The following is a 26,763-nucleotide window of genomic DNA, read 5'->3' as shown; positions in this document are numbered from 1 at the left end:
AAAAATCATTTGAGACGTGTTTCACACTTTTCGCAGAATCCAAACTTTTTCGGGTTGAATGCGACTCAAAGATTTTTTTTTTGCGAAGTTTTAAATAGTGTCCGATTTGCTTCAAACTTATTTTCAAAGCTCTACATAAGAACTTAATAAATACGTGTTTCAGCGATTTGGGAAATTCCACTCGCAACAGTGGTAAATTGGCGGAAAACGTTTGTATGAAAGATATTTGTTTACCGTCCGATCAGTTTCAAAATCATTTCAAATTTGTTTGAGAACATTGATTTTATAACATACGTGCCACGGGCAAGGCCGGATTATACCCGCTAGTACAATATATAATTATATTTAGCATAACTTACCTCAAAGCTGACAATGCCGCTGTGATCCTGATCCAGGGTATTAAATACATAATGTGCGTATAATGTTGGATTTGCTGTAGTTGTTGTTTTTTGTTGAAAATGAAAACGAGAAAGAAAAACTATGTTAAAAGTGAGTGTACAGCTGTTAAAAGCCAAGACATAATAGTCTAGGGTTTTAACTTTTAAGTTGAAAACTTTTGATTATACGTGCTTACAATAACTGTCAACTCTACACATACACACATACAAATATAAATATATAGATACATATACAGGCGCATTAGATATACAAGAGATTTAATTTTCAAGTGCTTTGTCATCGATAAACTATGCGAGAACCTGGGAACAGTGGAAATGGAAGATGTTAAATGTAAATGGGAATGAGCATATGAATGCGAAACATAGCCGAAAACTGAAAGTAAGAGTAAATGCGAAAGCGCAAGTAAAAGCTCAAGTGAAAGTGAGAGTGAAGTTTTGTGTTTGGTTGGGATGCCAGCAAAAAGATGGGCATATGATGCCGCTGCTGTTGCTGCTGTGTCATTGTTGGGTCAAAACTTGTATGGGGGTCCGACCCCGTTGTCCCCATTGTCCTTCGATGAACACTGTTTACACTCTGTTGTTGCAACAAAACTTTCATTTTGTCAGCCGCAAAGTTTTTGTTTCTCGCTAAAAAGTCAACATGGCCCGAAACGGGACTTTCGACTTCTTAGCGACGACCCCTCGTGTCGCTGTCTGACGAAGAATGTGTTTAGCTAATTATGTGTGTGCGTCTGCGTGTGTGTCTGTGTGTCTTTCTGAGAGTGTGCGAGTGTGCTGATAAGTTGTCAAATGTTCAGCAAATTATGCCACATGTGTGTTGGGCCAGATACCAAATATCCTGTATGCGCAATATAACGTATGGGTATACTTTGCGTGAGGCAACGGTTATGTATAATAAACTTCTCCTCTTGACTAACATGACTGACTGATTGACTAACTGATTGACGGACTGATGGACTGACTGACTGATTGACTTACTGATTTACTGACTGATTGACTGACTGCCTGTATGATTGATTGACTGACTGGCTGAATGATTGACCGACTGACTGAATGATTGACTGATTGACTGAATGATTGACTGATTGACTGACCGACTGAATAATTGTCTGCCTGATTAACTGGTTGATTGACTTTCTGACTGACTGCCTCGCTGAAAGTTTTACTGTAATAATGTGATGTAATTGCACGCTAAAACGGTGAGCAATTCCTCCCGCAAATGTGAAAAATTTATGGGAAACGTTTTTTTTTATATTTTTTTTTTGAAGCGTTTGTTTAAAACTTTATTGCCAACTAATTAGCTTCACATTCATAATTGAAGTTATTTATTTTATTAAAATTATTTTAAGGCTTTTTACACACTTTGTCGACTAATCCACCGTCCTGAATGAAAAATGAGGGTGAAAGGCTATATGTGTGGAAGCTTAAGTTGAGTCCGATCGGCTTTACATTTATTTTAAATGCCCTACTTAAAAAAGATCGGAAAATGCGTGGAAAGATGCTGTATTCAACTATTTTATATTTCTTTTTTGCAATTTGCTCCGAACTTCTCTTGATAGATCTCTCGAAGAAAATCCACAATTCTTCAACGGAATTGGGGCTCACAGGTTGTACAAGCAAATGTGTTTTTCTTTCTTTTTCAATCGGGTCCAAAATCATTTTGACTAGTTAACAATTGAGAATAAAACATTTGACCCGGACAAATAAGGCTAATCCCGCTGGTGTGTGCAACTGATTGGCCTACAACTTATTATAGGGTATTTGCTGGTCACATCAACGTATTGTTGTTGAGGCACGTGCTGCCTGCCTGCACAGAAAGAGCTCAGTTAAGCAAATGTACGCTCGAGGTCTCTTTAAAGCCAGTTTTACTGCGCAACCCCCAACCGTCGGGCACTTGCTGCAAATATCCTTATCTGGCCATCACATTACATTTAGATTATTGCCAGGCAGCAGCCGCTCATTTGTACGTTTCTTTTTTTTTTATGATTATTACTCGGTACCAGGCTCCACTTACAGCTGCAACAACGAGTGCAACAGCCCGCAGCTCGAGTTCGAATCCTTCTCTTTATGGGTGCACACTTTTTACACCTCCTCCCGAAGTCGAAACAAAAATGCAGTTCATAAAATGGAAACTCGCTCATCTCCGGGCAAATGTGTTGCAAAGAGCAGTTTTATTGATGTGCGCGGTTTTCGCCTTTATGCCATGTGGAAGGGGGCCGTTGTAGAGGGGAGCGCGGCAATTGTGGGGGGCGTAGGTCTGTGGCACATTGGGGTTGCCAAAAATGTATTTGTCAAAGTTTATTGTCGTCGTTTGATACTTAATGTGTTTTTATGACGCATGACGCACAGACACGCCCACACAGCGCCCACAATGCGGGGGCAAGGTCAAAGCTCAAAGGCAAAGGCAGCAGCTGTTGTTGTTGTCGTTGTCGTTGTCATTGTTGCTGTCAAAAATGTGTTTTTATTTTTTGCTTTGGCCAAATCAAAATGACTGCAAATGTGTCATGTAAAAATTGTTATGAAATTTGCGCTGAAAATTCGCAAAACGAAAAACAGGAAAAGCGCACATGAAAAATGAGAGGGAGGGGGGATACTAGGGGGAGCGCACGCAGATAGAACGCTGGCGGGCAACTGCAGCGGCTTTTGAGTTTCTGACGGGCACCGAGACTGGAACCGGGAGCAAAAGTGATAAATCACCAACTTTGATGATGATGTTTTTTTTCTTGCCATTTTTTGGCTGTACTTTCTTTTTCTTTTTGGCTTGGCTGTCGCCTCGTATTAGGTTGCGCCTCGACTCACATCGTGGCTGCGGAGTATACGGAGTGGCAAAGCGGCTTATCAAAATAAAAAATGATTTCATTATTTATTTTTCATCAGATAGCTAAGGCGTAGCATATCTCGTGTTCCCTACGCTTTTTTACAAGCATTTCCGCCTGTCGCTGCCGATGCTTGTTTGTCAGCTTACCGCTACAGCAACGCCTCCGCCCCTTGTTCTCGCCCTCGCCCTCGCCCTCGCTCTCGTTCTCGTTCTCGTCCTTGTCTTTGCCCTTAACCAATGTGATGCTCAAGCTGCTCTTCCAACTCAAGGCCCATGTTGCTCCAAGTCCTCACATCCATTACCATGTTCCATGTTTTTGTCTGGGCTCAAGTTCCCCGTTCCCCGTTCCATGTTCCTCTTGCCCAGTTTCTCTCTCTCAAAGGCAGCCAAATAAGTTTATTATAATAATTTAGTGCGAAACATGTGTAGCAATATTTCTCTCTTTTTGTGTTCGTCGTGACCAGAGGGGATTCCTGCATGACGTGCGTCGTCTCAGTACAGACAACAACAGCAACAACACCAAAAAATAAAACCTACACAATCATGGATTTTAAGTAGAATTTATTGGGGAGCACACAAGCGTACGGGTATACATATTTCTCTCTACATGCATGCACAAGTATGTGTAGTCAAAGTGGATTCCATAGTTTCTACATATGTTTTGCACTGGTTCTGGCCTACATTAGACCACTGGGTAGCTAAAGCAAATATTGGAGTGCTACTTAAATTGAAAGTTAGTTGCAAATTTGTTTTTAATGAAAAAAATTGGAAGGTTATGTGTCCGTGAAGTAAGTAGAAGGTTATATTATTAACTAAGAGCGCATATTTTGTTCTAACCAAGGATATCAAACAAATTTTTGCAATTCTCAAAAAGTTAATATTGGGAGGTAATTGAAATATTAATTTTTTTTTAATGGAAAATCTGTTGCGGTTGGACGTTTCTTTTCTCCCAAAATGGTTAAAATTCGGTTCGTAGTTAACACTTAACTGTCGTAAGTTTCTTTCTGCTAGTTTTTCTTATCGTCAGTGTAATTTCCAGACTGGATAAAACGATTTGCTATAATCCAAAACTCTTGAAAGGTCAAATAACTTCTTTGGGATTAGAGCAATAACAAAGATATATGGAATATCGGTCGATCGGTTGTTATACGGCGCCCTGCATTAACCCTTATGCTTGTCCATTGCCAGCGACGAGTCAGCCTGTGTATGTGGAGGGTTGGGCATTTTCTTTTATATTTCCATTTGGTGCATGGCTTAGTTAGGCCGTCCCTCAATTGCTTGGCCAGTCAGTCGGTTAGTCAGTCAGTCAGTCAGTCAGTCAGTCAGTCAGTCAGTCAGTCAGTCAGTTACTTAGTTAGTGTCCAGCTGCTCATTATCCACGCTTCAATTTGGCGCGACGCAGCCTGGAATGCTTTGTGGCAAGGCTTTTATTTATGGGTAGAAGCCGCGTGGTGAAAAGTAAATGAGCAAATTTACTTGTTATACAAACGAGGTCAAGTGGGTGGATTGGGTTAAACTTGAATGGCTGCTGCCTTCGCCGGCCCTGCTCAGCCCAGTCGCGACTTGTGAAACATGATTTTGCTTTTTATACTTTTGCTAATTTGCACTCTCAACATTTCAGTTTTACAAGCCAAGGATCCGTCCGCTCGTATTCGCCCTGCCTGCGACTCGAACTGGGACTGTGGCTGGGGCTCGGGCTGGGGGCTGGGGGCCTAATGCTTAAGCAAAGGCACAGCAAATTCGCCTTTCACTCGCACAACTCTTTGGGACCCTCAGTTCATGTTGCTGTGCATCTATTTATCAATGCCCACCCCCTTCCCCAATGCCTTGCAGCTGCTGTCCATAGCTGGCATTGGCCTTTGTTTTGGCCACTGACAAAAGAGCCAATAATAACGATAATACATGGGTGTACATGCCGGCATTGACAGCATTAAGCTGCCATTCCTCTGGCCATCGTCAATGCCTATGAAGCCGACAATCAAATTGGCAATAGCAACGGGTGCCATTGAGCCAATTGCGGGCTTCATTTGTATGCGGGCCATCCAGACGCTGCTCGATGCTTCATGTTCGATGCTCGATGCTCACTGGATTGATAATAGATAACAATAAGAGTCAAGTGAGCTGATGGCCACAGTTATGGGTTGGGCCAGAACATTAATGGGCATGTCAAGGATTATGTTTCGGATAGTTTGGCATTCAAAATTGATAAAGACTCGGCTTTGGCTTGTCCCTTGGCCTGCTCACATGCCTGTTGCCAGTTTTGAATGAAATGGCTTAGCTATGAACTGAATATGTTATAAAGCACACGCAATTTATAGGAATATACGATGTTATTTTTATGTAATGCTTGCATTTCTACACTTTTTTTCTAATACTCTAATAATAAAAGAAAAATAAAAATGTGAAGAAACATTTATTAAAAATATATATAAATTATATGAATGCCCCTGCGGATATATTATAGAACAGGTTTTTTATGCCCTGTTTCGATTGAAAATGGCTTAATTTAGGGTATAATAGCTTTGAGAAAAGGTACATATGTATATAGCACTAAATAGGAAACATCTCTGATACGATAGTATATATTTATCAGGACGATGAGCTGAGTCGGTCTAGAAATTTTCATCTGTCTGCCCGTCTGGATGAAAGCGTCGGACTCGGGAACTAAAAAATATATTTGAAGTTTTAACTGTGTATATATTCTCATATAGCATACGTAGAACATGATAATCTTATTATATTTATCGATGGCTCCCCATAAATTTCTGAATGTAGATCAATTTGTATTTGAAGCTTTCCTGACTTAATCTTTTTATAAACAGATCCAGGGTATTTCAAAATCATTTAAATGCCATATTTGAGTTCTTAAATTTTGGACAAATCGGACGTAGATATTCAAGCACGCTTTTGCCTACCTAAATTATTTTATAGAGTATACAAATGTTATATGCAATCGATAAAGTGGCATTTCCTTATTATTATTATCTTTTTCAACATACGGAGAGACCCTCTTCTAATTCCTTAAAAAATTTCATTATTATTTATGTTTATTTAATTGAGAATTAAAATAATATTGAAGTTTCTCTAAGCTCAAAACAAACAAAAAATGAGATGAAATTTGTTAGGCTAAAAACTTGTAGATAGTGTTTTTTATGGTTTCACTAATTATACGTTTGTTCAATGTGCACAAGCATATACACACATAGACATAACTACTAAAAATAAAGATCAATATCAAATAAAGATCAATATTGAAAACGAGTCGCAGTTGCTTATGCATTTAAAATTTGAATTTTGTTTAAATTTAAATGAGATCTTAATACACAATTTGAGCTACAAGCAATACGCATATATCGCTATCGGAATTGTTATCGTAATTAATCAATTATCGCAATTGTAATCAAAAGTCTGTGTATTCGATAATGGAAGTAAACGAAAAACGGGTGGCATGCGTGCAAGCTTTAGCAGTTCACTAGGTCAAGCCGCAAATGTTAACGAAACAAATTATACTGTACCGCACGAACCTCCCTGTGGAAAGAACTGAGAGTAGATCACTTTGAAGGTATCCTCCTTGACGACGCCCGTGGGGCATTCAGCCTTAAAACCGCGATAAATTCGTTTGATTTCGTCCTCTGTGAAGCGGGTGGCCCGACTCAGGGCGCTCAGCGAGTCTGGTCTGTAACGAGCCGGCGTCTCAAATTCTTCTAGTTCGGAATCTGCAAAGTCATAGACAGACCAAAGCACAAGAAAAACAGTGGGAGAGACAGAGAGAGAGAGAGAGAGAGAGAGAGAGAAAACGAGAAAGAGTGAAAGCGATGCATGAGTGAATATGTTTATCAAGCAAAAGCTGTGGGATTTATTATTAAATTTTCAACTAAATTACAAGTAAAATGAAATTAAATTAAATACATCATAAAATTGACTTATAGGGTATTCCATGAGGTATTTACCACTTTTAGTTGGGATAAAAACACAGGGCCCCAGTAGAAAGTAGAAAAAAACAAATACAATTAACTTTTGCACCAAAAATATTAAATACATTCATATCGCGTTTTTAACTTCCACGGCGAGAGTTCGGCAATGCACGAAGTTTGCCGTATTTATTATTAGCTGGAAAATGTGATGTGCTCTTTGTAATACCCTTTAAAAGAATATAAAAAATGTCTGTCAATATGAAAAATTTGCGACTGTCGGGTAGCTTTTGGCCGCCCGGCAGGAGTGTACGCTTATTAGAGGAGGCATGTGTGTGGACTGATTGAGCAATAATCTCCACCTAGTAACAGTGCTCGTTAAAAGAGAGTTTACTGTACGAGTATGAGTGCATAACATTTTTAAATTGTTAACTTTAAGTAATTGCCTCTCAGCTTGTGTCAGACTCCAAAATGTTTATTTTTCGTCATATTTCTGTCATTAGCCCGAGGGGGACTCCAATATTCCACTCGAATGAGGAGTTGCCCTATCACTGCTCGTCTGTCGTCTGTCTTTCTGTCTGTCTGACAGCTTGTTTGCCTACGACGTCAGCTACATGCACACACACACACACACACACACACACACACACACACACATACAAGAGCACACACATGACGTGCAGAAGTTGGCGCGATTTTGATCTTTTGAGTCGCTTCTAGCGCTGAATTGACTTGCAACTTCCTAAAGTACTTTGCCTGTCGCAGGCAAAACTTTTTCAGGCTTTTCATGCAGTTTTTTCACGTTTCCTCTATTTTTTTGTGACATATTTTTTTTTGTTTTGTGTAGGCTTGTCAAAAGTTCTGCAACTTTTGAGCATGACAAAGCGACTTTGCAGCAGGTAAATGCTTCTTTTTGGCTTTGTACAAAAAAAGAAAATAACAATCTTTGTGGCTGGTGTGTAGCCGCAATTTTGGTTAATTAAAAGTTTTGCCCAACTCATAAGCATACATACAGACAGTAGCTGCAGGCAGCCAGCCAGTCAGTGTGTGCATGTGTGTGTGTGTGTGTGTGTGTGTGAGCCCAAAAGCAGGCAACACTTTTCACGCGCTTGACAAATGGCTGCTTAAAAATGCATGAAACACGAGCAGCCAGTGAATTGCGGCAGTGCCAGCCGGAAAGGGCGAGGTGGTTGACGAGGCAAAGAAGGAGGGGCGTGTGTGTGTGTGTGTGCGGGGCAGCGCATCAACTATTTGTTAGCCACGCCCATATTTAGCACAAATAAACGACGCGAATATGCGCCCGCTTTGGCTTGGCTTGGTAAGCGCCTGGAGTCAGACTTGCAACTACCCATCTACCTGTGCCCTGTTGGGTATATTCAAAGCATGAAATATGTGTATATATATATATTCACAAAGCGATCGGACAATGTATTATGCTGCTTTATACATTCTAATGCCTGTCGGAATAAAGATTTCTGAACTTACTTAACTTCAATATTTATTTGAACAACATATGCCGCATTTTTGGGAATTATGAACATGCCGGGTATATTACAGTGTGTGCTCGGCTGACTGCAACATTCTTAACTCCTGCATGCATGCCTGCTGGCAAAAGCCACACACACACTCAGACACACACACACACACACACACACACACACACACACACACACACACACACACACACACACACACACACTCATGCATATGCAAATGCATTGTTTAATATGCATTTTCTTTTTGGCCAAAAACGGATATAATAGAAAAATAAATTTCAGCGCCTGCAGCAAACGAAAAAAATATACACAATATATATATGTACATATGTACATATATTTATGTATATAAATTTATGTGAGTATTTCGAATATTTTGTATGGAACTGGCGATACAATGTGGCCTCCTAATAGCCCCTTTTGCAGATTGTAGCCCTCATTGAAAATATGAGACAGTTATTTACAAAAAAAAAGCCTCGACAGAATGTTGTCTACTCTGATCTTAAGTACACTCTAGATATTTCCCTGTATATATGCAAATCTTTACTCGTCTTGAGGAGTGTGGGCTAGAGTGTGGGTCTAATACCTACATTTTCTCCTCTTGAGGTAAATATAATTTTGTCACCAAATATGTAACGCATAAAAGCAAACGTCACCGAGCAACTAAAGTATGAACAGTCTAGTTAATATTTGTCTTTTTGTTGCAGGCAGTACATAATCGGAATCGAACGGATCAGATCACTATATTATTTAGCTGCCAAAGGCACGATCGGTCGTATTTTCGAGTTGTTTTATGGAAAACTCTTCGGTTTTCCAATATATCTTGACCAAACTCAGCAATTTCGAGACTCGCTCTACTCGCAACTTATCTGCACGATCCAACTACTATATGTATGGATTCTATTGCAACAATCGGTCGGCAAGCTTTAACTGCGTCTGGTAAGTTGACATCCATGTTCAAAACTTTCTGTGTTTTAACTTGCAGTCCTTCAAGATATATGTATGTTTATCGTAGAAATATAGACAAATGTACATATAAGCAGCTAGAAAGTATTGTGTTGTGATTGCTGAATGAAGTATTGAGTATAATTGTATTGGCTAGAAGTGGCACTTGTAGCGCTTTGCATGCATTTGCATAGTTCGATGCTGATGCTCTATTCATATCGGTCCATAATAATGGCTCCTATAACCAGATATTGGCCAGGTTGCGCTGTGCCAGCTGCCAGAGTCATGGGATTAGGAGCTGTATTTTCATATGGAATGCAAATTTTTGCATTTACTTGAGCTTCTTCTGCTTCTTGTGCTGTGCATGATGTCTGCTTTTTATGGCTTGCACATCTATATTCGTGGCCATTTTCACACTCGAGTGCGTTTGCATTCGTAAACTTAGTTTTAGATATCTTTAGCTCTTAGTTCTCAGCTGCCAGGCTGCCAGCTATAGCCGGCTTGCCATTTGGCAGAGTTTTGAGTGGCAGCCAGAGTTGCCGTTGGCTGTGCAAATTGTTGATGAAATGCATTAATTTGAATATATATTCATGCGTTGTTTGTTTGGCTCCAAAAATTTAGTTTTTGTAGTTGCCCCAAGTGACATATGCATGTGTGTGTGTGTGTGTGTGTCTCTCTCTGTGTGTGCTTGCGTTTTATTATCAGCTTGCAAACAAAAAGCAGCCGAAAATATTCACACAAAATGTCTAAATTATTTGCGAGCATAACAAAGCTATTTGGGCGACCTCGGCCCACCAGTCAGGCAGTGGCTCGTGCGGGGTTCAGTGTGGGGTGGTTCGTGTGGTGTCGGGTTGGCTTTTAGGGCTCGCAACCAAAATAAAAGTCTCGCAATTCAACAACAGCGCCCAGCACCTAAAAACAGGCCACAGTTTTGTTGCTGCTGCTGCTGCTGCTGCTGTTGGTGTTTGTTTTTTTCATTTTCTCTGTTGCAGCTGTTTCTGCCGCTGCTGAGGTCAAGGTGTGAAGAACGTGCAAACATGCCGCTCATTTGTGTGGGTGTTTGTGTATGTGTGTGTGTGTGTGGGCTTAGTTGACACGTTAGGGGGCGTGGTTAGTGGTCAGTGGCGTTGCTGGCAATTGCCAACCATAACAATATACAAACCGCGAGCAAAGCTTCAAGCCGTCGCTGCATGTTGTCATTGTAATTGCAGATAAAGCACACACACACACACACACACACACACACACACACACACACAGACACACACAGGCACATATACGCACACACACGTACTTAGTGACATGCGGCTGTTGTAGCGAATCCGAACAGCGCCTCTTGCAACTTGCCATGTTGCATGCGCTCGCATAATAAGTTCCTGTTTATCTCGACTCGGTTTGTTTGTCTGTTTGTTTGTTTGCTGCACTGCTGCCGCCGCCGCTGCTGCTGCTGCTGCTGCTGCTGTGCACTGTGTGTGAGTGTGTGTGTATGCGTGGCTGCGCAGGTGTCATGTTTCCGTTTCCGCTGCAGCACTCGTGAAGCAGCAGCAGCAGCCGCCGCCGACGTCAGCCAAGCGCAAATATTTTTGCATGCTGTTGCAAACCACATCAGCGACTGTGTAAATGTGTATGTGTATATATCTGTGAGTGTGTGTGTGTGTGTGTGTGTCTGGGTGTGGGTGCATGTGCTTGTGGTTGGCTGTGTGGGTAATGCAGGGACTGTGAAAATGATTTTTATTAGGCATGCCTGCTGCTGTTTTTCCACTGCAACTGCAAAAATATTTACTTTCGTTCAATTTCAAGTCGATAAGTGCAAAGAGAAACGTCCACCGTCAACCCACCCACCCACTCCCATCGACGGCCCAGCTGTCAGAAAAGTGCAAATTAATAAAAAGAAAATGGATATATTATATATAAGAATACATGTATGTATGTAGCAAAGGATATAGAAGTCAGCACTTGCTATAGTCAAACAATCCTTTGAAGATACGCGTTCAATCGAAGCATTTTTAGATAGACTCGCCCACAAATGCACAAACACAACACACGCATGCACACTTACACACACACATGCCATCTTCTTTGGCAGCTTTATAGCTTTTCGTTCTCTTTTTGATAAGCGGCTGCGAAAAAAAAATAAGAGAAAAAAAAAAAGCGCAAACTGAATCGTCGTCATCATTAAAATCAGATGGAAGGCGTGCCAAACTAAAGCCAACTCATACAGAAAGACAGAGAGCGATAGAGAAAGAGGAGAGAGCGAGACAGTGATATATAGAGAGAGAAAGGGCGAAAGCTGGCAGATAACTTGGCTGACTGTCAAAACGAAGGGAATCTATAAAAAATTTTTTATGAAATCGTTAAAACTAAGTAAATGCGATGCCTCGTAAAATACAAACAGATATTGTTCTGCGTGCCGCTGCTTCTGTATGGAGTAATGAACAAGTTATCAAGAGTAACGAATACATATATATTATATATTCTCATGTGCTGTTTACTTATGCATGCATGTATTTCGCTTCAAGGATGCCTATTAAATTGGACTTTGTAAGACAACAATCCAACTGCAAACGTTGGCTCATATGACAGCGGAATACAAAATGTCATAAATCATTAAAAAATAACCCTGCTGAATCAATCCGATCATTATACCCTTGCAGAGGGTATTATAATTTTGTCGTGAAATGTGTAACGCATAGAAGGAGACATCTCCGACCCCATAAAGTATATATATTCTTGATCAGTATCAACAGCCGAGTTGATATAGCCATGTCCGTCTGTCCGTCTGTCCGTCTGTCCGTCTGTCCGTCTGTCTGTTTCTATGCGAACTAGTCTCTCAGTTTTAAAGCTATCTTTATGAAACTTTGCAGAAGTCCCTCTTTCTGTTGCACGCAGCTCATATGTCAAAACCAGCTGGATCGGACCACTATATCATATAGCTGCCATAGGAACGATCGGTCGAAAAGTAGGTTCTTGTATGAAAAACATTTTTGTTTATAAAGTTATCTTTACTAAACTTGGTATTTATTAGTTTTACTACGTTCCCCATATATATGCAAAATCCTATTAAGATCGGACAACTATATCATATAGCTGCCATAGGAACGATCGGTCGAAAATTAAGTTTTTGTATGGAAAATTTTTATGTTTTTCAAGATATCTTGACCAAACTCGGTACTTATTAGTTTTACTAAGCTCCCCATATATATGCAAAATTCTATTCAGATCGGGCAACTATATCATATAGCTGCCATAGGAACAATCGGTCGAAAATTAAGTTTTTGTATGGAAAATTTTTATGTTTTTCAAGATATCTTGACCAAACTCGGTACTTATTAGTTTAACTACGCTCTCCATATATATGCAAAATCCTATTAAGATCGGACAACTATATCATATAGCTGCCATAGGAACGATCGGTCGAAAATTATGCTGTTGTATGGAATTTTTTTTGTTTTTCAAGATATCTTGACCAAACTCGGCATTTATTAGTTTTACTATGCTCCCTCCACTTATGCAAAATCTTATTCACATCGGGCTACTATATCATATAGCTGCCATAGGAACGATCGGTCGAAAATTAAGTTGTTGTACGGAAACCTGTTTTGTTTTTCATGGTATCTTAACCATACTCGGCATTAACTATTTTCCCTGTGCTTCTTAGAATCGGGCAAAGCACTATAAGCATTTTGAAAAGGTTGGGTCTGCAAGGGTATTAAATCTTCGGTGTGCCGAAGATAGCACTTCTTTCTCGTTTTTGTTTAGATTTGGGAACCCTAAAACCGATATGGATTGTCCATAACGTTTTCGTAGGCAAAGGTTTTTTTTTCTATTCTTTAAACATTATAATATTTTTGAATAGTTTGTTTTTGCCACTTTTGGGGTTTAAGTGAATTTATTCGCTAGACCTTTCGTAAATCTCAATCGATTTCAAAACGTTTTACACCAATGGAAAACTAATATTTAAAGTAATAATTGAAAAAAATTTTAAATTCAATAGCTTCGAAAATTTTTTATTTGTTTTTTCCAAAAATTGACAAAGTTTGACTTCTTCACCAAATTCTAACTCACAAAATAAAAAAATAAAAAAAATTCGAATAAAATTAAATGTGCCAGATTCATAGTTTTTAAATCAAAATATGTTTATTGTAATTAAAAGCAATATTTCGAATGGTGTCAAGCACGCAGAGATTCAAAGTTACATCCGGGTTATTACCCGGCATTGCTTGGATCAGATTTGGCTTCATATTTCATGCGTTACTTTGTTTTAAATTTTGACGTGCCAGCTTGCGGTCACATTTCAATTTGAAAACTCCTTCTTCAAGGCAACTACCGTAAAAAACTCAGCTTACAAAAATTAGTTAAACAGGACGAAAAGTTAGGTATAGATAGCTTTTTATGGAGTTCTACCCTTGACTGATCCTCTACCAAACTCAACAATCTGCAACAAATGCAAACTTTCTGTTTGCTACAGCATTTCCAGCCTCAACAGCTCTGGGGTTTTTGCAAAACCAACTTAGACAATGACTGGCGCTTAATACGTTAAATTTTGTGCAATTTACAACCGCAGATTTTGGCATAGCTGTAACAGCGGGCGCACATGGCGTATGTGGAATATTTTATGCCAAAGAAATGTGAAGGATAAAGTTTTGTGGCGCGTTCGAGTCACATTGTTGCCGCTTGCAAGTTGTTAAAATGAAACAATTTGTATTTTCATTTCTAGGCAATGATTTGTTGTTGTTTTTTTTTTGTTGTTTTTTGTGCATTTGCTTTGTTTTATTGCTGCAACTGCGTTGCACAGACAATTGCTAAATAATTGCATGCAACCAAATCTGCAATTAAATCAGCTTCTGCTGCTGCTGCTGCTGCTATTGCACTTAGCTAGGTAAACACACACACACACACGCAACTGAATGCAAAAACATTTGTAAAGAAGTCCAACAATTTTTTTTCTTTAATTTTAATAAATAAATGAGAAAAAGCTGGGTGCGAAATGCACTTAACTCATTTGCAAGCCGCACAGAAATGCGCTTAAATAAATTAAAATGCGGCAGCCCTGACACTTAAACACATACAAGCGAGTGTAAAAAAAAAATAAACAAACATAAAACTAAAAAAGAAAAAAAACATTATCAGAGAAAAAGCAAAAAACAAACATGACAGACAAAGGACAAAGTGTCCTGGCAACCTCTTGCGCTTTCGGCTGAATGCCCATGAAAGGCAGTGAAAGTGCGCCAAGCAAGGAGAAAGGCGTAAGGCGTAAGGCGTGAAGCATGCGGCGTGCGGCGTAAGGCTGCTGTCAAGATAGTCAGCTGTTGGGGGCACCTCCAAGGTGCCAGCTGCAAGTGTCGCACTAAGTAGTTGCTGGCAAGTCGGCCTCATCCGGTGCCTCGCACAGCCAGACAAGCACTTAAAATGTCGCAGTTGCCATTAAAAAATAATATATATATATATATATATATATACGCATATATCAAACAACGAATAATGAAATGATAATTAAAAGCAGGCGGCATTCTACGGGCGGGCGGTCGGACGAGTGCTGCAAGGCAATGCAAGGACCTTCATTTGTTGGCCATAAAGTGCACAAATTGAAGCGACCACAAAATGCAGGCGCAGAATTCAATTAAGCAGAGTATGCAAGTGGGCGTGTCTTTGGGTGTGGGCGTGGCTCTAATGAAGAAATTATGAAGTGCAGTAAAGCGCAGAAACGACGACCAAAGCTCAAGCAAAAAAGTCAAGAAGGCCAAGCCAGACAGTCAAGCAACAAAAACAACCCAGTGAATGGACTCAGCCGGAAATGGAAATAAAGATGGAAATGAAAATGGAGATTGAGAGACTGCCACAGCGACGGCAACGACGACGGCGAAACTGTGATTGAGCTGGCCCGGGGCGAAGGAAACAATAAAATGCAGCCAGCGGCAAAGTTGGACGGCAAAAAAACAAAAAATGGACAAAAGACGCAGGAAGCAAATTGTAAAAGCCAAAACGAGCTGCAATCTTTGAATATTTGATTTGTGCTAATCATTATTTAATATTTTGTTTTGCATTCTATACCCTGTGTCCATTTGGAAATGGATAAGAACGGCTGTCTTGTCTTTAGGCATATGTATGTCAATCAAAAAGAGTAAATATATTCGTGATGAATATCGACTATCGAGTCGGTATAACCTTGATTGTCTGTATGTCTTGCCAGTCTTTGTCTGTCCGCCTATCTATCTGTAAGTCTATTGTCCGTATGTCTGCCTGCCTTTCTAAATTAACGCATCTATATACGGATGATAAGTCTGAAAACCGAATTCCTATCGATCTTACGGAATATCCCGCTTTCATTATCTGTTATCAATGATTTTACCTGTTCGGGCAATAGGAGAACCTATGTTCCACGTTTCATTTCTCTAGCCCATATAATCCTCGAGATCTATGGGTTCATACAGATGAAGAGACGACAACATGGTCGATCAATATAAAACATATCATATGAAATATATATAAATGTTTAATAGCCGAATATTGAATAGGTTGAGCTTTAAATTGGTTCAAATATTAAGCTGTCACTGTGTTGTACAACGCCCGTTTTGAGATGCCCGCACATTAAACTTTAATTCAAGAAATTAAGCAAATTGCGGCAATGATTTAAGTGCAAAATCATTTTCCATATTACAAAAAATTGTCGAAAAGTCGTTTATCAGAAGAGGCTGTGTGGAGGAGGAGCAGCAGAAGGCGGGGCAAAGGTCGCGAGCTGGCGCGGAAGCCAACTTGTCATTCATCAAACTTTTTCAATAAAACTTTTGCGCTGCTCATCGCTGGCCAAACCAGACGGAGCTGCAAATCCGTCGCTCATTTCGGGGGTAGCCAAAAGCCAAAATCCGATCCCGGTGGCAAAGTAGATTGAAATTTGTCTACATTTCGCCAGAGCTACGGATATGGATGGATATGGATATGCACGCGAAGCTGCGGATGTCCTTCGAGCGGCTGTCACTGGATGAGCCGGTGCAAAAGTTTTTCCTGCCATCGACTGCCAGATCCGCCGAATGCCAACACTCGAGTGTTTCGATTTACGTTCCATATCTGCTGCTTCCAAGAGCTGTCATTGTCAGGATGCTCCGCCTCCATGTCTTCCCTACCCGGACTGCTGCTCAATAAACAACTCAGCTTGCAGCTTGGCGATATTATACTCGTATTGTCATTCCAATCGATTCGCTCTTTGGCAAAACCTGCATTCAATTTGAGCACGAGCCATGCAACTTTTATGTTAAGCTCATCATTTAGCCAACAGCTCGATGATGCCAAAGCACACAGCGACCTCAAGCAGTAGACTAACAACAACAAAGGAGCTGAAACTGGCAGCAGCAGAACGTGAGTTCTCCCCGAGTCGATGCAATGACACTCGAAAGCATTCAACAATTTCTCGAGAACGTGCAGAGTGCTCTTAAAGTGCGAAAATTAGAGCGATCAAGACGAAATGCCAGATGCCCTGCATCTGCCGTCCTACGAAAATTTTCCTTATTCAAATTACGTGTACGCCAATTGGCGTGCGAATACTTTATCCTAATGATAGATGCGCCGGGCAAAGAGTTGATTGCTGTGCAGCCTTCATTTAAAGAGAGCTTTGCCAATTGACGCTTGAAGTACACGCGACCTCTGAAAAGTGAAGTGCAGGGTATTAATCACACAATAATCACAGGCTATGCGAGAACAATTGTCGACAACAACTGCCAACGACAATGCATGAATTTTGTATGGCAACGTTTCTTTTTCTTTTAGAGTAGACGATGCATCCGCGAGATATGATACGGGCGTGAATCACATTAGTAGCATTAGTCGGGGTTAGTCAAAGCGTGAGCGGGTCGGTTAGCGGATGGAAAGGGGGAATCCGCTTACGCTTGGAGATACAGCCCCAGGCCAAGAGGACCGCAGTCAATGCTAAACAAGGTACATAGACAAAGAAAGAGAGAGAGAGATTGAGAGAGAGAGAGAGAGAGTATAACTTAAAAGTTCGACAAAAAACTAAATATCAAAGGGATGTGAGCGGGATACGGCCGGGCTACATTGCTTACCATTCTGTGCGGCGCTGCCCTGGAACAGATTACGCAGATAGCTGATCAGGCGTCGATGCAGTGGCCGGTGGCGATGACGCGAGGATTTGCGCACCGATGAGGATGACTCCTGGCCGCCACCTTCGCCCTGCTCCACATCGTCCGTATCGGCTGCCTCCTTGCCGCATTGCGTGGCATCCACAATTATCTCAATGCTGCGCTGTGTGCTGGACTTTTTGAGATGGACGCCGGCGCCACTAGAACCACCAACACCACCACCACCTCCGCTGCTACCAAACGCTGCCAAAGCGCTGCTGCTGCCGGCTCCAGCGCTGGTGGCAATCGTGCCAATTAGTGCATCCGTGGCACAGCTGCCCGTGCCCGCAATGCTGCTCACGATGTTGTCACGCGAACTGTGCGCCGGCTGCTGCTGTATGATGCGACTGTTGCCCATGGCGCCGGGCAGCTGGCGTCCCTGACCGGCGCCGGGCAGCTCGTTTACCGTGCCATTGCTGTGACTGCCGCGATATATTAGCTCCGTCTCGTTGGACACTTGGCGCAGCGCATGCAGGCCCAAGCCCGTATGTGAGGCGCTGCTGGCCATGCCCCCAGCACCAGAGACGGCACCGCCACCGCCGCCACCACTGGAACCGCCGCTGCCATTGAGGCCAGTGTAGTAGGCGCTATTCGGTCGCTGCGTATGCTGCACCTGAGGCCCGGCCATTGCGCACTCTGCACTTCGCACTGGAGGATCGGTGACTGTCGCTGTCTCAGTCGCAGCTCGAGCGGATCGGCGGGTGAGCAGATGTGCGGTTCGACGCGTCTAGTTACGTGTTAGGCGCCTGTCGATTCGGTTTGTTAGTAGTTTTAGTTGCATTGCGATCATTTTATGCAATTACATTTTGGCCACCTTTGCGGTCTGCGATCTACGATCTAGGCTCTTATGTTAGACTCTGGCTGGGATTAGGTGTTAGTTATGGCGTTTGGCTTTTGATATTTGCTTTAAGCGTTTTTTGCGCCTGGCAGTCGGCAGTCGCTCCAACTTCAACTTTAAATTCTCAACATCTGCATGTGGAGAAAAAAAGAAAGATTGGGAGAGAGAGAACAAGACATAATATCAGAAGCTGGTTGTTAATCCAAATTAATATTAAGTTAGAATTAGTTTACTTTTAACAGCCAGCAGCAGAAGCAATTGCTTGTTTGTATGTGTGTTTTTTGTGTGTGTGTGTGTGTGTTTGTGTGTGTTTGTGTGTGTTTGTGTGTGTTTGTGTGTGTTTGTGTGTGTTTGTGTGTGTTCGTGTGTGTGTGTGTGTGTGTGAGTGTGTGAGTGTGTGTGTGTGTGTGTGTGTGTGTGTGTGTGTGTGTGTGTGAGTGTGTGTGTGTGTGTGTGTATGCGTGTGTGTGTGTGTGTGTGTGTTAGAGACTGTGTGTCAGCGAGTGTGTGACAAATACATGCATACATATCACGTACACGTATATATATTAATCATCTAGTTTAGCAGCGTTTCAAGATAAATTTTAAAGCATGTTTACATTCCGGCATTTGAACCTGCCATATTAAACCCAATGTAGAGACGTGAAGAGTTTTTGTATTGCACTCGATTAGTTATAAGTGAAAGCTCGCTGGTTCAAACCCATCAAAAAATGCATAAATCGGACACATATTTTCTTTTCTTGTTTTGATTTTATAATTAATAATAAAAACCAAAAAATGTACGAGATCTCGAAGCTGGTTGCCGTTCATATTAATATATAATGCATTCATTTTACGTTCGTTCTGCTCAGACTCTCATTAGTAATAAAATAGATAAAGCATTTGATCTAAGCAAGCCAGGTAGCGAAATTCATACGGCAATTGCTTTCAATGTAGGGTTTAGGTGTTCATTTATTTAGTAAAGTCCGAACGGTTCAGTCCGTGTAAATTTCAAAATTATTGTTTTTATTTGTTTGTCCTTTATCCGTATTCGGTGGCCTTCCAAAATGAAAAACAATATGGACGACGACAAACTCTTCAATCCATTCTATATTGGGCCCCACCCAAGCAAGGCATGCGCCGTTCCCGAAATTCCGCCTCGTCAATGCTCGCCGGACTGTACAGCTCCGAAAGTTGCCGGTCCTAGCGCTGTTGGATCGGGAAGTGCTGGTAAAGGAGTCGGTGGTCAGGGTACCGCCGGAAATGGAAGTCTTGGTGCAGCGGCACCTGCGTCCAATAGCATAAATCTGGCGACACCCTGCGCTCCGTATCCTTGCTATGATCGCAGCAAGTAGCATAGATGCGGATCAAAAGACACAACAAATATCTTAATTATCGCTCAATTATAAATAAACTAAGTTCAAACTAAGCTGAGGTATTTCTATAGACTGCTCGAAGGACCTTTCTTCCTCAAATCAATTTCAAAGTGCATGAGGTTATATGTATGTATTGTATGTATAATACGCATTTATTAGCTAATCGTAACAGCTGTTTAATCTCTGTTTGCCTAGTGAAAACGAGTATATTAGTTTTCTGCAATGTAGCTAGATACTTGAACGTAGATGTCGGGGACATTGCTCGAATCTCTTTTTAAAGAAGTGAGCCGATAAAAATGTATATCTTTTAAAGCCACAGCTTAAAGATGAGCTGCATTAATGAGCTGCAATTTACAAGTATGCCAGCAGTACAAAGTGACATGCATGTTAAGGCGCATGTTAAAGTTTTCATCAAGTTGTGCACAACAATTTGAAATCGAACATAGCATATGATCAGAGTATTAAGCAGCTAGTTAGACTAGACTGCAATGTATTGAATATCAATTTACAACTAAGGCATGCGATGCAAAGCGACATGCATGTTAAAGCGCATGTTAAGCTTTCAATGCTTTGAGCACAAGAATTTTAAGTGTAACCTAATTTCTCTTTACTATTGTTATGCAAGTCAAAACGAATTTTAATATTTATAATTGAATATAGCTTTGAATCAACAGCAGTATAGAATTAAATGTAAGTTGGCATATTGAAATATTTATCATATTCTGGGCTATATTTAAAGTTTGTTGCGAAGCCAATGCGATTCAGCTAGTGTTCATTGCGATTTGGCAAAATTCAGCTGATTCGGTTCTTTGCTGTTCTGCTGTAACTGCATCTTTAATGCCTCGCTATCAACAGTAATGCATCAGCAGTATTCAGCAGCAGCAGCAGCAGTAGCAGCAGTAGTGGCATCGACTGCTTTGCAATATCAATTTCCATTGGCATCGCCTCATGGCGTTCTGTTGCGTTTCTCGAGCGTATTGCTCTTGCAAATTGAATGAAGTACAAATTTATTATTTATTGATAGACTTATGCAAGTGCGCAACAACAGCGCCAGTAGGTTGAGATTGGGGGATGGGGAGGAGCAGGTACTTGAGACGCAGCTTATGGTTGCTCCTTATAAGTACTTATGTATGCATATATATCTGTGCTATGTGTGTGTGTGCGTTTGTGTGCTTGTGTGCTTGCATAGCCTGGCACTTGGCAAAATTGCTAACACGGCTGACTTCTTTGGCAAAAACTGTTCCGCCATGCGACCTGCTGCTCACCTGCAGCTGCAACCGCTTTTGCCACCCACCTTTCACCGCCCTCTAACAAAATGATTTATGCATTTCACCCGTTTTGTTGTCGACATTTCGCACAGAATACAACGACGGCAACGTTTAATGTGATTTTCTTGTTAAATGGAGACGCAAGCAGCAGCTGAAAAGCGTTCTCTACGAAAATGCTTTTCACTCGCTTCGCTGTTTTTCTTCTATTTTTTTTCTCTGTCAGTTTTAATTTTTCACAAATTGTCTGCACTTACGTCCGCTTTGTTAAGCGCTTGAAGTGCGCCCCTGTTGTTGTTGTTGTTGTTGTTTTTGTTGTTGCAGCTGTCGTAGTTGGGTTTTTTTTTTGGGACTTTTCACAATTGAATCGCGCTTAAACGAATGTGTTTATAGTTTTGCAATTGAGTTCTCAGCTTGGCATTCGCAATCTACAAATAAGTAATTCATTTTCGCATGCTTCCATTGTCAAATCAAGCACTCACTTGACATCAGCATAACTTGTCCTAGTTATTCATAGGCGAGTGATTGAAGCTTCTTGATGAAAGAGCATTTCATTATTCGGCTATCATGGGCAGTCTCTAAGCAAAAAGGAGTTCTTGACAAACACTTGGAAGTACACTTAATTATAGTAACTCAATCATACAATCATCTATACATCTTTCAAGCAAGCGTGAAACAAGCCGATATTAGAACTTAAAATTATTGTCTGCCCATTTTTCAAAGGTAGTCCTAAAATAGCTGTCGCTTGGGTAATCGAATAGATATTTCGTCTATCTATGGGTCGGTTATTTAAAAAAGCAACTCAAGATTAGAGATTGATTAAAATGTTGCTAGGCATCGATTAATTAAATTACTGACTTATTGGTGATATGTTGAGAAAGCTGACGTTTTTCAACTAGTTTCTTTATCCTAGATGCTTGTGCGTTGAACTAGCAAGACAGAGTGCGCTGGTTCAAATTCATCAGGAAAATTTGGTTTGTTATTATTCACAAAAAGAAAGCAATAATTAATAATTAAAAATTGAACATTTTTTAAATTGCATATTTAACATTAGACACTTTACCTGGGCAACGCCGCTTAATTTCTTCTCTGACTTTATGTATGCATATTTGTAGTTTTGATAAAAACTACATTTATTTATTATAATATTTATTAAATATTATTGTTGCGCTTTTTTATCGCTGTTGCATACATTTGTTTTATTTTTTACTTTTGTATTCTCGACTCACATCCCTGGCTTGGGTTTCCTTCATAAACTAATTTGCATTCATAAGAACTTCTATTCATTTCAATGTGAAATATTTATTTCCTTTGGCGCCATTATGAGCTGTCAACAAATCAAACATGAAGACTTAATTTATTGGCGTGTCGGAAATGCCGGAATGCCGAGTGAAGCGAATGGAAAACAATGCATAAATATCTATTAAAATTGGATTGAAATAAATTATAGTTTACATAGCAGCAGCAGTAACAGCAGCAGTAGCAATGGCAGCGGCAATGGCAGCGGTAGTAATAATAATGTGATAACACAGAGGTTAATAGCAGGGTGAAGAAGCAGCACAGCTCAGGACCGAGTAAAGCTGGGAAACGTGGGTTGCCAACAATATACATGTAGGCAGCATGAAGGTCAGATGACGCTCTCCGGAGAAGCTAAGCTGGGCAGGCGCTGGGCACTGGAGTGCAAGGCAAACACTTCGATGTGAAGGCAAAATCAACGACGTGAACAGAGGAAATTAAGTGCATGGCAGCGTACCAGCAGCAGCAGCAGCAGCAGCAGCAGCAGCAGGAGACGATGAACGATGTACGATAGACGGATGGGGTGCTGCTGCTGCTGTTGCTGTTATATAAAATGTTGAGGACAACAATGGGACTCGCATACTTAGAAGCACTTGAGCATAAGAAAAGAAAGCAAATCGTGAGGAAATGAAGCTGAAATTTATTATAACAATACACACACAGGCAGTAATCGTGTGCGGCTGCAGTTGCTTCGCTACGTTGCGGCTTTTGGGCAACGTTTATGATGCCGGAAGGCGAATAAAGCGGAAATGCCAGTCAAGAAAACCGAAATACGAAAAAAGGTAAACCCAAGCTGTGCGAGTCTGGCAGCTAAAAATGATGATGGCAACATTAAAGTGGTCCGGCAGTTGCCACGTCGCGAGCGTACCCAAGTTACCTGAGTAGCTAATTGATAGCACACGTACCACAGCTATTGTGCATGGAGGTTGTGGTGATGCTTGCATTTCTCAAGACACTGCCACGCATTCCCAGCTCAAATGTCAAGTGCACTTTCTTGAAGCGATGCTGTTCTTCTGCCCCTCCCAACGTGCTACATCGCACATAACCACAAGGAAGCCTGATGCAAGCAATCGCGTCTCTGAAAATATGCGCAATATTCCAAAAGGGAAGGTAAAAGGAAATTGGATTTTTGTTGACATTATTTTACAAATATCCGGGCGTACAAATAGCTATAACAATGGGCTTCTTGTTGTTGCTGCTGCTGCTGCTGCTGCTGCTGTTGTTTTTGGCCAGTTCTGGCCAGCTTTTCACACGCACACAGCAACACACACACACACAACCACACTAACACGCACACCCAACCTGATTGGGCTCAAATTTATGCAATGAGTTATTTGCGAGCTGCTACTCAAGCACATCCGATCCAAAGTGGAAGCTGAAGCAGCATCTAAAGCTGCCTTGCCAATTCCAACAGAAATGCCAGCCATTGTGTGTGTGTGTGTGTGTGTGTGTAAGATGGCGGTAAACATATTTTGATTTTGCATAATAAATTACCGTGTACTCTGGCACAAGTCGTCAGCCAAGAGGGCAACGGGACGTCGCGCCAGACACCGACCTGCTACTTGAGCCACTGATGCACTTTTCATACCATTTTGATTTTCTTGCTGCTTGGCATATTTCGCTTTTCCATATTGCATTTTCCGCGTATTGTTTATGCTTGAGAAATTGCACGAAATACCACTTAGTTGGTTGGCGCACAAGTGGTATACACACACACACACACACATGCATATTTATATGTGATTCTGACTATGTTGCCTGTCAACTGTGGAAGCCAATCAAATATTCGTGTTGGGTTTATTTACAATAAATAAGTTTTGATGGAATATCGAGTATCTTGAAATTGCTCTGGCAATGAGATATGTTTTGCTTTGTGTGCGAACCGACTAACAATGCCCTGTGTAAGGTACACAGACACACCTTAGGGCACGCATTGATATATACAGCTAAAACAAGAAAATGATGATATTTTTGGCAAGTAAGAACTTAAATACCCTAGTAGAAATATGGCATACGGTCTTGCAGATTTAAAAGGGTAACATGTTTTGCAAATATATCTTGAAAACAGAATGTTTTGCCTAACAAAGACTAATTTGTCGACCAATTCTTGTTTAAGCTGATATATCGTTTAGCTCTATATATATTGTAATATCCAATATAGATCAAATTTCGATCATATATGTTAAAGCTCTCAAATACCGAGCTTGATCAACAAATCTTGAAAAAACAAAACAGTTTTTTATACAAGAACATATTTGACCAATCATTGCTATGTTAGCTATATGATAGTGCGGTTCGATCTGCCCGAATTCCAAATATGCCTCCTCTGTAACAAAAGAAGAACCTATGCCACTTGCATTGCCCTTAAGCTGAGACACTAGATACAGACAGACGGCTGTGAGATTATTGGCTCGGCTGTTGAAGCCGATCAAGAATATATATACCTCCTTCTTCCTTCATTTTGCCCCTTACATACATTTGCACATAAACATGCGCATTTTCCAATGGGTTCAGGCTATAATAGAAGATCAGAAATGGCCGCAAGGCTTGCAAGCTGATGGACACACACACACACACACTTTGAGCTATGTGACTGTGTATACCAAATCGTTAAGCGGCAATAATAAGAGGCTCTTTTGGATTTCGCCTTCAATTTATTTATATTCATTCTCTCTATTTTGTTCTCGAAACCCCAAATTATAGCAATTCAGTTCTGGCAAGCTGTTTTATTTGATTTAAACAAATGCCGACAATTATTACGCTTTGCTCCCACTTGTATGCCGTAGATTTTGCAGCTCAGGTCGAAGGTCAAAATGCATAGCCAGTGTTTACTTTTTGTAATTCCAATTATTTGGCAAATACATTTTAAATGAACTGTTTGCTTCTTTATTTGCACTTTGCTTATGACAGCCCTGTTGATTTGTGTGAAAATAATAGCACACTGGGGAATTGATTGGGCATAGAATTTGTATTTAATTCTACAACGCAGATGCGGTTTTCGATTTGCCCAATCGAAAAAGCGCAAAAGGCTAACTGCTTTGGATTAGCTTTAAAATCGGAGCTGTCTGTAGCTTGATTTTTATGATTTTAAGATATTTATTGCGCTTGAATATATCTTTTATCATGGATTGTTTTTCTTTACCACATTTTTAGCTGAGCAGGAGTTGAAGACACTTAAGAAGCACGATCTTTTTGAAGAATATGGGATCCGAACTACCAAATACATGCCCCTAGCTCTTATTATTTACGACATGTGCTCAAAAATCCCAGGCTGAATGTCGATATTTATCCTGATATAAAGGATTTTTTATATGCATACCGGAAATTTATGAGTTTCTGGCTCTAGATTCAGAGATCGACGGAGAAAGGCACTGATAGACGCCTATCATGAATATATGTCCTTAACTGGGCTTAAAATGCTCTGCATAACCATCTTTTTACCCATTTTTAAAGGATGCATACGAACAGGAGTAACAATTTATTTAAAATCTGTTTCACGCTTTATAGAAAATCCAAATAAGGATAACTCCTGAAGCTAGGTAATGGCTGATAATGGTTCGTCTCGTCTCTTCTAACGAACATCACCCCAAAGGATTTTAATTAAGTGCAACTGAGTTTCCTTGAAGAATGAAGCTTGGTTTAGTTTGTAGTTGAAGACCGTTTTCGTAACTATGCATAAATAAGTGGTAACAAAAACTCGTCCCGATAGAAACAATAGAGTTGTTGATATCTCAGCGAATCTTCTTCTTCTTCGATTGAAGCGGGCAATAGGAAGGGTTTATCTTGTGGCAGGCAGTAAATATTTGCCGATGTACAATGTTGTGGCATTCGTCAACAGGATAAATATGTTACTTAGACGTCAGAGCAGCAACAAAATGCACAGCTCTAAGCTCACGACCCACACACACACAGAGGACACTCACACACACTCTCGCTCACACACACAAAGGACACGCGTTCACGGGCTGCACGTGAGCTGCTGCAATCTGCAGCTCACTTTGGTAAAATGGCCGCACATCCCCCCACCCGCGCGAGCTGTGCTAAAAGGTGCTGCAGTGGTTTATAGCGGCAAGTGGGTAGTGGGTAGTGGACTGGGCGTGGCAGACTGGTGGGGCTGTCAAACGTTTTTATCGTATTTCTGTGCGCTGCGTTTTTCGCTCGTTTATTTGCGAAACCTTAAAAGTGAACTTGCGTGGCCAATGCAGCAGCAGTTTGGGTCTAACCTGGCAACGCACTCACAGCAGCCACCCAACCCATTCCACCCCACCCCATCAGCCCCTGCTGAAAAGGGCGCACTGGCAACAAACACTTG

General features: G+C 41.0%; 2 protein-coding genes across 8 annotated transcripts in view; one reads left to right on the top strand and one right to left on the bottom strand.

The window, feature by feature from the left end:
* LOC135427430 (Kv channel-interacting protein 1) overlaps positions 1 to 26,763 on the bottom strand; it is a 98,096-nt gene that overhangs the window by 12,977 nt on the left and 58,356 nt on the right. For 2 of the 7 annotated variants that reach the window (XM_064680944.1, XM_064680943.1), the window contains exons 3-6: positions 17,623 to 18,666; positions 17,447 to 17,488; positions 6,732 to 6,932; positions 360 to 433 (exon numbers count right to left, since the gene is read on the bottom strand). In XM_064680944.1, the coding sequence (XP_064537014.1) occupies positions 360 to 433; positions 6,732 to 6,932; positions 17,447 to 17,488; positions 17,623 to 18,325 (1,020 nt within the window). In that variant the 5' untranslated portion in view covers positions 18,326 to 18,666. The remainder of the gene's footprint in view (positions 1 to 359; positions 434 to 6,731; positions 6,933 to 17,446; positions 17,489 to 17,622; positions 18,667 to 26,763) is intronic. The other 5 variants (XM_064680945.1, XM_064680946.1, XM_064680947.1 and 2 more) reach the window with 5 other exon arrangements.
* LOC135427457 (uncharacterized) lies at positions 19,479 to 19,943 on the top strand. Its single transcript, XM_064680977.1, has one exon. The coding sequence runs from the start codon at positions 19,582 to 19,584 to the stop codon at positions 19,867 to 19,869; it is 288 nt and encodes a 95-aa protein (XP_064537047.1). The 5' UTR covers positions 19,479 to 19,581; the 3' UTR covers positions 19,870 to 19,943.

The sequence above is a fragment of the Drosophila montana genome, unplaced genomic scaffold (genome assembly GCF_035044405.1).
Source record: "Drosophila montana isolate Dmon_TW-CO22-7 unplaced genomic scaffold, ASM3504440v1 contig_2178_1, whole genome shotgun sequence".
Taxonomy (NCBI): domain Eukaryota; kingdom Metazoa; phylum Arthropoda; class Insecta; order Diptera; family Drosophilidae; genus Drosophila; species Drosophila montana.
Note: the sequence above shows the minus strand (reverse complement) of the source record. Positions and strands in the feature narration are given on the sequence as shown.